At 43.9% G+C, this 11,245-nt stretch overlaps 1 protein-coding gene across 1 annotated transcript; it reads left to right on the top strand.

Annotated features, from left to right (window-relative positions):
• Positions 1–33: 33 nt before the first annotated feature.
• Positions 34–10,766, top strand: LOC118233658 (cathepsin K-like). The gene is made up of 8 exons (XM_035429467.1): positions 34–324; positions 1,908–2,053; positions 5,402–5,524; positions 7,017–7,169; positions 8,266–8,481; positions 9,102–9,267; positions 9,706–9,814; positions 10,259–10,766. Exons 2-8 carry the CDS (start codon positions 1,922–1,924, stop codon positions 10,356–10,358), a joined length of 999 nt encoding a protein of 332 aa, XP_035285358.1. The 5' UTR covers positions 34–324; positions 1,908–1,921; the 3' UTR covers positions 10,359–10,766.
• The last annotated feature ends 479 nt before the right edge of the window (positions 10,767–11,245 follow it).

Here is an 11,245-nt window from a genome sequence, read left to right as displayed (position 1 = left end):
CAGTAAGAAGAAGTGAGAGAGCTGCATAAAGTGAAAGAGAGAGAGAAAGACAGGGAGAGAGAGAAAGGGGGAGAGCGAAAGAGGGACAGACAGGGAAAGAAAAAAGAGAAAGAGGGAGAGAAAGACATAAAAATAGTTTTCTCTCAGGAAATAAAACTTCCTCTTTGAGCTCGTAGATTGTTGATCGCGACATCAAGGAGGGCAGACTTCGGGCCTCATCTTCTCCCGTTGCTAGGCGACCGCGCGGAGACAGGTGCTCTTTTCGTCGGGACACGGTCCAGTGAGGAGTGTTGGGCGATCCTGGTCTCACCGTCAGACGCAGCGGTAAGAGCGCTCTCTGTCCCCGAGCTGTCAGAACGGGTCCTTTTGCGGAGTGAGTTTAAACGCTCAACCGGTGTCCTGCACTGAGTGATTTAACACATAATGTTCATCCCTGGGCCGGTTTTGATCTGCTGTGCTCAGTATATGTAAATAGAGCAGCCCGTAAGGTAATGAAGAGTAACTACAGGGATAGGCCGTATTTCAAATGCATATATTTGAAACATATTTGCATGTATGGATTTCAAACATGATATGTATTTTACTCTGTGGCTTACGCCTTTGTGTCACCAACAAAGCAGCCTACCGGCATCTGTGCAGTGATTGTAGTATAGAGCTACATTTATTATTTCTGAAGTATTCAATGTTTTTTTTTTACAGGAAACACTTGAGTGTACTATTACCGGTTGCAAAGCACTACCTTGTTTTTCATTTCTGGTTATTCTTTGTGTAGAAAGAGGAAGTGAGCTAGAGAGACCTGGAGTCAGAGCGATGGTAAACACTGTCACGCAACGAGACCAAAGATAAAGCATTTATTTCAGGATAAACACCTTGTTCAGGGATAGACTGGCAGTGGGTCTGTGTGGATATTAAAGCCACTGTCCTCTGATCTCAAACCCAATGCCTCAGCTGCAATATAAATCCCAGTTTCTGTATAAGCCTCTTTTTTGCCACTGTGATTATGATTACTTTCCTGGCATTTAGCATAACTGCTAACACTGAGCTGGCCAGAGGATTGGTTTCGTCTCCACAGCTGAGTTGAACTTGAGATTTCTTCAAACCTGGAAGTTTTTTTCCCCACTGGGGAGTTTTTTTTTTTCTTACCAAACTTGCTGTTTTTTTTAAGGGGGGGGGGGGGGTGAACAGGCCTGGTCGTTCCTATATTCTATTACATTACATTACAAGAATTTAGCAGACACTCTTATCCAGAGCGACTTACACACCATTTTACACAGCATTTACATTGCATCCATTTATACAGCTGGATATACACTGAAGCAATGCTGTTTAAGTACAAGGGTACAACTGCGGTGTCCTCCCGGGACACCTGGGAATTGAACCTGCAACCTTTAGGGTTCTTTATACCCATTATACTACACTCCCGCCCCAGATGTACTACACTATATCCTTCCTGGTTTCCCATAAAATGTCTTGGTGATGGTGTCTCGGTCGAAAAGATTCTATACAATTTGCTGGAGTCAATATGTTGCCATCAGTGGCGTAGGTTTCGTTTGAACATTGGGGGGGACACATTAAGCGGGGGAAATTTTGAGTGCCAAATACTTAATTTCCTGAAATCTTGTGAATTTTTATGCACCAATTTGTGCCTTTTCTGTATCAATTAATGGTGGAAATGTCTTTATTTATGTAAAAGAAAACGCAAAATTCAGGGGGACAAATGCACGTGTTCCCAATATTGAGGGGGACGTATCCCCTGCGCCCCCTTCCCCACTAAAATCTACGCCTTTTGTTGCCTTGGAAATTTTGTGACTTCTTCATGCACTGTATGTATGTCTGTTTTTTTCATTTTTTGTTTGTCTTGCACTCACTACCCCCCTCCCCCACCCACCTACTCCCTTCTTCTTCAGAAAGTAGCGTTAGAATGCATGCCCTGCAGAACTTCTTTCTATTGGTCCTCGGGATCATTAGCCACGCCTCCTCCCATCTCAACCTGACTCTGAATGGTCAGTGGAAGGACTGGAAGGACCTTCACAATAAAGAGTATGGCAGCCAGGTAAGCGTGTCAAAGTCCACACGCCTTGTTTCCGGGGCCTTGATTGGCCGCTGATTGAAAAGAGCCAACAAAAACCTGCAGACACAGAGGCCCAGACCTTAGAGTAAAAACCTGCAGACGCAGAGGCCCAGACCTTAGAGTACAAACCTGCAAACACAGAGGCCCAAACCTTAGAGTAAAAACCTGCAGACACAGAGGCCCAGACCTTAGAGTACAAACCTGCAAACACAGAGGCCCAGACCTTAGAGTAAAAACCTGCAGACACAGAGGCCCAGACCTTAGAGTAAAAACCTGCAGACACAGAGGCCCAGACCTTAGAGTAAAATCCTGCAAACAGAGAGGCCCAGACCTTAGAGTAACAACCTGCAGACACAGAAGACCAGACCTTAGAGTAAAAACCTGCAAACACAGAGGCCCAGACCTTAGAGTACAAACCTGCAGACACAGAGGCCCAGACCTTAGAGTAAAAACCTGCAGACACAGAGGCCCAGACCTTAGAGTAAAAATATGTAGGGACAGCGATGCCGATAGAAGCCTGTGGGGAGCACGTCAGAACCAGGAAGTACCATTTTATATCATATCTTTGTCTGTGTGGTAGGAATAAAATATTTTACCTCGGAAATATAATGTGATTTTTCTTCCAAATATATATATATTTATATATATATATATATAATGCAAGCTGTTGACATCAATATTTGAGCGGAAGTATTTTATTTTTGCTGTCAAAAATGAATGGAGCCCAATTGGGAAACTTGCTTCTTGAGTGAAAACATAGATATCAACAGGGGGCGACATTACCTCCGGTGCTGAGGTTGAGAACCAAAAGCTGGCCCAGACACAGTGTGGCACCTAATAGTAGTACTAGTAGTAATTTATTTCGGTCCTTATTAACAATTTTCCAAAAAGAATGCACATAGAAATAGATAAATAACAATAAGGCATTAAATTAAAAGGAAAACAAAAAATATTGACCGAAAAGGTGTTGGCTGAAGCTTTAGCTTATTATACCTACCCTTTTTACATAACATATTCTAATATGCATCCCTTTCACTACTAGATTTAGGCTATACAAAAACAAATCAGAACAGAAACAAAAACTAAAGTTCCAAATGTTTCATACACAATAATGATCATAACTCTGTTTTATATTTGTTTAACACATTATTTTTAAACATTTTTTTAAATTTGCAAAGTGAACTACACATTCTTAATTCCTTGTCACAACTATTCCACAAATTAACCCCTTTGACAGATATACTTCTCATCTTTATATTTGTCCTTACCCTTGATTTTTTAAACATACCTATTCCCCTAATTTCATACTGGCTCTCTCTAATTTCAAAAAACCTCTGAATACAGTTAGGAAGCAAATTATTTTGTGCTTTGTACATTATCTGTGCAGTTTTAAGATCAACTAGATCATAAAATTTTAAAGCATGTAAGTCAATAAATGCTTTGGTTGGTTCGAAATAATCCGTTCGATTTATAATTCTTATAGCTCTCTTCTGTAGGGTGAAAATTGGATAAGTGCTGGTTTTGTATGTATTTCCCCATACCTCCACACAGTAGGTAATGTATGGAACTATGAGAGAACAATACAGTATATATAGTGATTTCTGATTCAAGATATCTTTAGTTTTATATAATATTGTGATGGTTTTAGACATTTTTGTTTTCACATTATTTATGTGTGGTTTCCAACATATTTTATGGTCAATTATAACGCCCAGAAATTTATTTTCATACACTCTTTCTATTTCGACATCATTTATCATAATTTTTACTTGATTATTGATTTGCCGATTACCAAATATTATAAACTTTGTTTTACTTACATTCAGTGACAACTTTTCAAACCATTTCTTTAAGACTTTCAATTCCCTTTCCACTGTATTCAGAAGCCCTTCCAAACATTTCCCGGAGCAATATAAATTAGTGTCATCAGCAAATAAAACAAATTTTAACAATTTAGACACTTTACAAATATCATTTATATACAATATAAACAGTTTAGGGCCTAGCACAGAACCTTGTGGAACCCCACAAGTAACCTTCAACAAATCAGATTCAACGTTATTTATTTGTACATATTGATGTCTATCATCGAGGTAACTACTTAGCCATGAGTGTGCTATTCCTCTAATACCATATCTCTCCAGTTTCTTCATTAATAAGCCAGGTCAATGGTATAGAGTGATTTTTTTAGGTCTAGAAACACCCCCACAGTATATTTCTTGTTGTCCATTGCAGTAGAAATCTCTTCTACCAGTTCCATCACTACCATTGAGGTGGACCTATAAGCTCGAAGGTCATACTGATGGTCACTCAATAAATTGTGTTTTTCTATGAAATTATCCAATCTTTGCACAAATATTTTTTCTAAAATTTTTGAGAACTGGGAAAGCAGAGAAATTGGTCTATAATTGGAGAATAGACGTCTATCTCCACTTTTATAAATAGGAATGACTTTTGCTGTTTTCATTTTGCTGGGAAATATACTTGTTTGGAAGGATTGATTGCAGATATGTGTCAATGGTTTCACTATACATTCTATAATATCTTTTACTAACGACATATTAATTTCAGTCCAATCAGTCGACTTTTTATTCTTACATTTTTTAACAATGTCAAGTATTTCCTTTTCAGCAGCACCTCTAATAAAGATGGAGAGTGTTTTTATGAACAATGTCTTCATCTACACCATCCCTATTTCTCGGCTCCGCAATCGTGTTTGCTACATTGTATCCAACATTTACAAAATAATTGTTACATTTATTGTCGATTTCTTTTGTTTTATTTATAATTGTACTGTTATCTTTTACAAAGTAATTTGGTTTGTCTGCTTTTCCAGTACCCTTTTTAATTAGGCTGTTAAGCACTCTCCATGTTCCTTGAGTGTTACTCCTATACTGCTCCAATAGTTTGTGATAATGCTCTTTCTTATTAGATCTCATAATACTTATTAATTTATTTTTATGTATCTTTTTCTGCTTCTATTGTTCTAAAAATCTCCTAAATAATACATTTTTCTTTTTACGTGCGTTCTCTATCCCCTTGGTAATTCATGGCTTGTCCACATATTTGTGCTTCCTTGTGAGTTTTCTTAACGGACAGTTTTTTTCATAAAGCACAATTAATGTGGACAAAAACGCCTCATAGGCTTTGTTAGGATCATCATTAGCATAAACCTCGTTCCAGTTTTGTTTCCTTAGGTCCACCTTGAGGGCAGCGATGGCTTCTGGTGTTCTCTCTCGAATCCATTTACAAGTGTTAGACCTATTTTCTTTTTTATATTGATTATTGTAGAGTGTCCTTAACAGAACACAGTCACCTTTGAACCTGTAGGAGGAGGAGGAGCAGCGCAGGTCAGTCTGGGAGAAGAACACGCTGCTGATCGAGGCCCACAACCTGGAGTATGAGCAGGGCATGCACTCCTATCAGCTGGGCATGAACCACATGGGAGACATGGCGAGTACCCAACCTGCACCGCCCAACCTGCACGCCACAACCTGCACCGCCAACCTGCACCGCCAACCTGCGCCCCACAACCTGCAACATCCAATCTACACCCCATAACCCACACCACCCAACCTGCACCCCACAACTCACACCATCCAACATGAACCGCCCAACCTGCACCAATTGACCCACACCCCACAACTCACACCACCCAACCTGCACAGCACAATCCACACCATCCAACCTGTACCACCAAACCTGCACCACCCATCCTGCACCATCCGACATGCACCCCACAATTCACACCACCCAACCTGCACTGCTTAAACCACACCACCCAACCCACACATCCAACCTGCACCACCAAACCCGCAGCACTTGACCTGCACCCCACAACTCACACCACCCAACCTGCACTGCCCAATCCACACCACTCAACCTGCACTGCCCAATCCACACCACTCATCCTGCACCATCCGAACTGCACCCCACAATTCACACCACCCAACCTGCATTGCTTAATCCACATCACCCGACCGGCACTGCCCAATCCACACCATCCAACCTGTACCGCAACACCTGCACCCCACAACTCACACCATCCAACTTGAACCGCCCAAACTGCAGCACCAAACCCACACCTCCCAACCTACACCACATAACTTGCGCCGCCCAATCTGCACCCCACAACTCACACCGTCCGACCTGCACCACCCAGCCTACACCACCCAACACACACCACCTATTCTGCACCACCCAACCTGCACCGCACAACTCACACCCTCCGACCTTCACCACCCAACCCACACCAGCCAACCTGCACCATCCATCCTGCACCATCCGACCTGCACCGCCCAGCCCACACCACCCAAACTGCACCTCACAACTCGCACCATCCAACCTGAGCTGCACCGCCCGACCCACACCCCAGCAGAAGCATTCCTCTGAAGGAGCATTAGTACAGCGCTATCACACTGGAAGTGGAGGCTTTTGCACAACAACACCAACAAATCACTTACTAAAAAAAGATCAATACAATGCAATGTAGTGGTTTGGCTCTATAACTGGGCTTATGTAACTCAAAGTTTTTGGGGCCTTCAGCACAATCCTTTCCTTGAACTGCCTCAGTAAACTTTCAGCAATAGAAAACTGTTTTCAGTGAGGAAGTATGCTATGTAAGTTGCTCTGGATAAGGAATAGTTAACTTCACATGAATGAAAACATCTCAACAAACGGATTTGATAGTGACAGGTTTCTGCTGGGCCAGACTTGGCACAGTAGAGAGCTAATTTCCTGGAAGATGAGTTCCTCCTGGGCCAGTACTGAGAACTCTGCATTGCTGTTTCACATGGTGTGGGTGGGGGTGGGGGTGGGGGTGGAGGGGAGGGGGGGAATCACAGACAGAACAGCTCGCATTACCAAGTCAAACTTACAGAGGAATCGTTACCCAGCACCTCATCTTCTCCTCCTGAACCATGTCTTCTCCCCCCCTCCACCCCAGACTGCTGAGGAAGTGGCTGAGAAGATGACCGGTCTGGTGGTTCCTCAGGCCAGGGAGACCAACAACACCTTCGCTCTCGATGACATCCCCACAAAACTGCCCAATGCCATCGATTACCGCATACTTGGCTTCGTCACGCCGGTCATAAATCAGGTCAGTGTGTTCATAAAGAGACGAGGACCCAGGAACCGAGATCCAGGAACCAAGAACCGGGCCATTTTTAAACATTTCTAACGGAGGCCACAATTAGCGGTGAACTCATCTCCATGCTTCATTACCAGAGAGACAGGGATTAGCGGTACATTTAAATGATTTATCTAAATGAACATTAGGTCAAATTAGATTAGTGTTCAGTCTGTTAAACCACCGAAAGCACAGGGCAGCAAATTCATGCAGTTCCCGGGGTCATGCGTTGAGGCACAATGAGCAATACTGCCCTCTGGTGGCAGCAGGGGAAAACTACTAGCTCTGTCACTTTTGGGGACATCTTTTCCTGGATGGAAAGTAGTAGCTGACGCTGTACATTACTCTCTAAATTAAATCTGTTTAATAATCTGAGTACCCAAGAAAAATGTTATGTTTGGTTTCCTCCTTTCAGTCTGAACAATCACGGCAGACTTCAATAGATAGCTCCTAGTGACGTTCTGTACACCTGTGTCAGATAACTTGGATTATTTAGTGTATTTAGAGACAGAACGCTCTGAGAGTGCTGAAACTAGTGATGGGAGAGTGACACTTCACGAACCCTGTAATGGGCGTAGCAACAACGAGTTGTCAATTGTTGCTTTGTTCAAAACACTGAAAATTTGTAAGGCTAAGGGTGAAGCCACACATCGTCCGATAAGGAGCTACTCCGTAATCGTCTCAGTCCATTTCAATTGGAGGTGATTTTTCACGTCCACGAGGGATCAACCCATCAGATTAAAGATCTGACATGTTCACATGATCTGATATGAAAAGTCAATTTCTAATTTTAGTTCCCCAGTCCATGTAGTTCAGTTAAAGATGTCTTGTTAATTACAGCTCTATGGGGACTTCCAAAATGTAGGATAAAAATACGTTTGACAAACGCTGTTTAAAAATACGCCCATAAGCTCCAAAGATATTTGGAGAGGCGAGAGTGAAGCCAGCTGATCACGTCAGAGGATGTGTGGCTTTACCCTCACTCTCCCACCAAAAACCGCGATAAGGAGTAACGCTCCCCTATGGTGGACACGGGTGGAATGACAGCGCCACGGTTCCTCCCCAGGGCTCCTGCCTTTCCTGTTGGGCCATCAGCGCCGCGGGGGCTCTGGAGGGTCAGCTAATGAGGAGCCGGAGGAAGCTGGTGCCCCTCAGCCCCCAGAACCTGGTGGACTGCGTCAGGAGCAACTACGGCTGCAAGGGCGGCTACATGACCAACGCCTACAAGTACACAATGAAGAAAGGCATCAGCTCTGAGAGGAAATATCCCTACATGGGCGTGGTACATGAACCCCCACTTCCTCATAAAACATACTCACAGGGCACTGTACCCAAAGAGCTTTTTTAATTTATTTATAGAAATACGAACCTCAGCTGTACTGCCCTGTACCCTTATTGAGTCAAACTGCTGTAGCTAAGTGGGTATTGGCTTGTTTTGTACTTGGATGGGAGATCTTTAATAGAAAATACCTTAAAACCTTGGGGCTGAGTTTAGTGCTGGGTGGGCAGTTCTGGGCCTGGAGAGCCGGTCTATATGTAGGTTTCTATTTCCACTAATTACTCTGGCTAAATTAGATAAATGGCTGCATACACCAACACTGGTTCTCTTGTAAATTAGATCACAGCAAATGTTTCACTTAGTGACACAAAAACAGTAATTTACACGCTACATTTCAACAAATGGAGCTAATGTCAGGGCTGATTAAATAATTTAGGCCAGAACCTGCAAGAAAACCAGAAACAGATACGGCTTCCATTGCCCACCTGTGGTCTAATGTGTGTGTGTGTGTGTGTGTGTGCGTGTGTGTGTGCCTGTGTGTGTATGTGTGTGTGTATATGTGTGCCTGTTTATGGGTGTATGTGTGTGTGTGTGCCTGTGTGTGTTTGTGTGTGCCTCCTCAGGAGCAGAAGTGTGCCTATGACAGATCAGACAGGGCGGCCCAGATCTGGGACTTTATGGAGCTCCCTGCGGGGAACGAGCGGGTCTTGCAGGCAGTCGTGGCCGTGCATGGGCCCGTTTCCGTGGGGATCCAAGCCAGATCCCCTAACTTTACCTTCTACAAGAGCGGTAAGGCCAGAGCCTTCTGCTGGGAGGGAACCATGGGGACGCACTGACCCATTGACCCAGAAGTACATTGTCTCCCTGCATGTGATTGGCTGAACTGTAGAGCCAGTCGGGCAGTTGAAGGTTTCGCTGGCACAGTGTGAGATCTTGGCGGTTCTTATTGGCTGACCTCTTTCTGACCCCCCGCACAATTGGATGAAATCTTTCAATCTCTGAAACTAAAACAAACTCTCCGGTGTAATGCAGAGGTGGAAAGTCCATGGGTCAGAAAGTAAAAGTGGCATTGTGGGTAATGACACAAAAGTGGCATTGTGGATAATGACAGAAAAGTGCTATCGTGGGTAATGACGCAAAAGTGGCTTTGTGGGTAAGGACACAACAGTGTAGTGGCAGTTTACCACAGGTAAGAGCAGCTCACCTGTCCCGCCGTCTCCTCTGCAGGTGTTTACTATGACCCCAAGTGTAGCGGGGAGTACCTGAACCACGCCGTGCTGGTGGTCGGCTACGGCGTCACTCCCACCTGCAAGAAGTTCTGGATCGTTAAGAACAGGTGAGCTCCGCCGACCCCGCGACACGCCCTGGTCTGGAAAGAGTACGCAGCTGACAGACAGCGTGTTTTAAAAGGAGCTTGACGCTCGGAGCGTGTCTCCAAGCGCTCTGCCGCGGAGCTGGGAGGCAGTTACGCTTCAAATCAGTCAGCTCAGCCAATGAAACGCAGCCTTGAATCAACCCCACCCACACCCACACAACCCACAATACCTTATATTCAGTGAAAAGGTATTCTTTTCATGCAGTATGCAGCTCTGGCCTACAGCTCTGGCAGTTGTGCACTATGTTTGGGTTGTGGAGTAGAATAACAACAGTAGTAGATACAAACTTTCACTTATGTGCAATGGAAAGTGTGTTCCAACAAGCAGTCAAGAAATGCTAACCTCTTATCCTCGTCCCCAACTTTCACCCCCCCCACCCCACGCGCCCTCCCCGCCCCGAACAGCTGGGGGCAAACATGGGGCGATGGAGGTTATATTTTGATGGCCCGGAACAGCAGAAACCTCTGTGGAATCGCCAACCTGGCCAGCATCCCCATCATGTGACCACCAGGGGGTGCAAAGAGGCCGAAAAGTGGAAATATAGCTCTAATCTGAGCATGACCTGTGTGCCTGTGCCTGTGTGTGTGCATGTGTGTTTGTAAGTAGTTATGTGTTGGCGTGTGTGCGCCCTGTGCTCGTGTGTGTGTGTGTGTGTGACACGTTGTGTGGTTATGTGTGTACATGTGTATGTGTTTGTGCGTGTGTGTGTGCGTGTGTGTGTGTTTGGTTATGTATGTGTGTCTGTGTGTGCATTATGAGGGAAGATTATTAAGACTGTCCACAACTCTCTTTCAACTTTCCTCACATTAGCCAGCTAATATAACAGCATTTTCATCTTCTGGGGTTCATTTTTTTGTTTGTTGATCTTGGATCAGCGGTTGGGGGTAAAATAAAAGAGCCTAGTTTATCCAGTGCCACACCTCTTCTTTCATGCAATGGACAGTGAAAGTGATCATACCATCTCTGCAGCTGTCAAACACACAGATGGCAGTGAACACGCACTTGTGGATTTACAAATCTTTTCAAAAAGGAAAGAAAATGTGAAGAAGAAAGTGTTGATTGATTCTGCTTGGAGTGCTGGGCAGGTTATTCAGGTACTGAGACACCTGAGCCAATCACAAAGCTTAGTTTCTGTACTGATGGCTGCCTTTGCCAACATTTGCATAGAAATGTGTGGAGCTTGTGTTTGTATGAGAAACAACACACTTGTATTGAAACATGGTTTCATCTGACCTAACATGTACTCCTGTATTTAATCCTGTATTACTCTAGGCCAATGGCCAAGATGAAGTTGCCTACAGAATTTCACTTTGCATTTTTAATTAAAATTAAAATTTTATATTTACAATCCTTAAAAGAGTCTAAATTGTCCTAGGTATGAGTGTGTGAGT

The sequence above is a fragment of the Anguilla anguilla genome, chromosome 8 (genome assembly GCF_013347855.1).
Source record: "Anguilla anguilla isolate fAngAng1 chromosome 8, fAngAng1.pri, whole genome shotgun sequence".
Taxonomy (NCBI): Eukaryota; Metazoa; Chordata; class Actinopteri; order Anguilliformes; family Anguillidae; genus Anguilla; species Anguilla anguilla.
The sequence above is the reverse complement of the archived record's forward strand: the minus strand, read 5'-3'. Positions and strand labels throughout refer to the sequence as shown.

Excerpts from the sequence above, each read along its gene's own strand:
- LOC118233658 (XM_035429467.1), top strand. The coding sequence starts at position 1,922 with ATGCATGCCCTGCAGAACTTCTTTCTATTGGTCCTCGGGATCATTAGC. Across the intron at positions 7,170-8,265 it reads TCACGCCGGTCATAAATCAG|GGCTCCTGCCTTTCCTGTTG; the intron begins GTCAGTGTGTTC and ends GTTCCTCCCCAG. Across the intron at positions 8,482-9,101 it reads AATATCCCTACATGGGCGTG|GAGCAGAAGTGTGCCTATGA; the intron begins GTACATGAACCC and ends GTGCCTCCTCAG.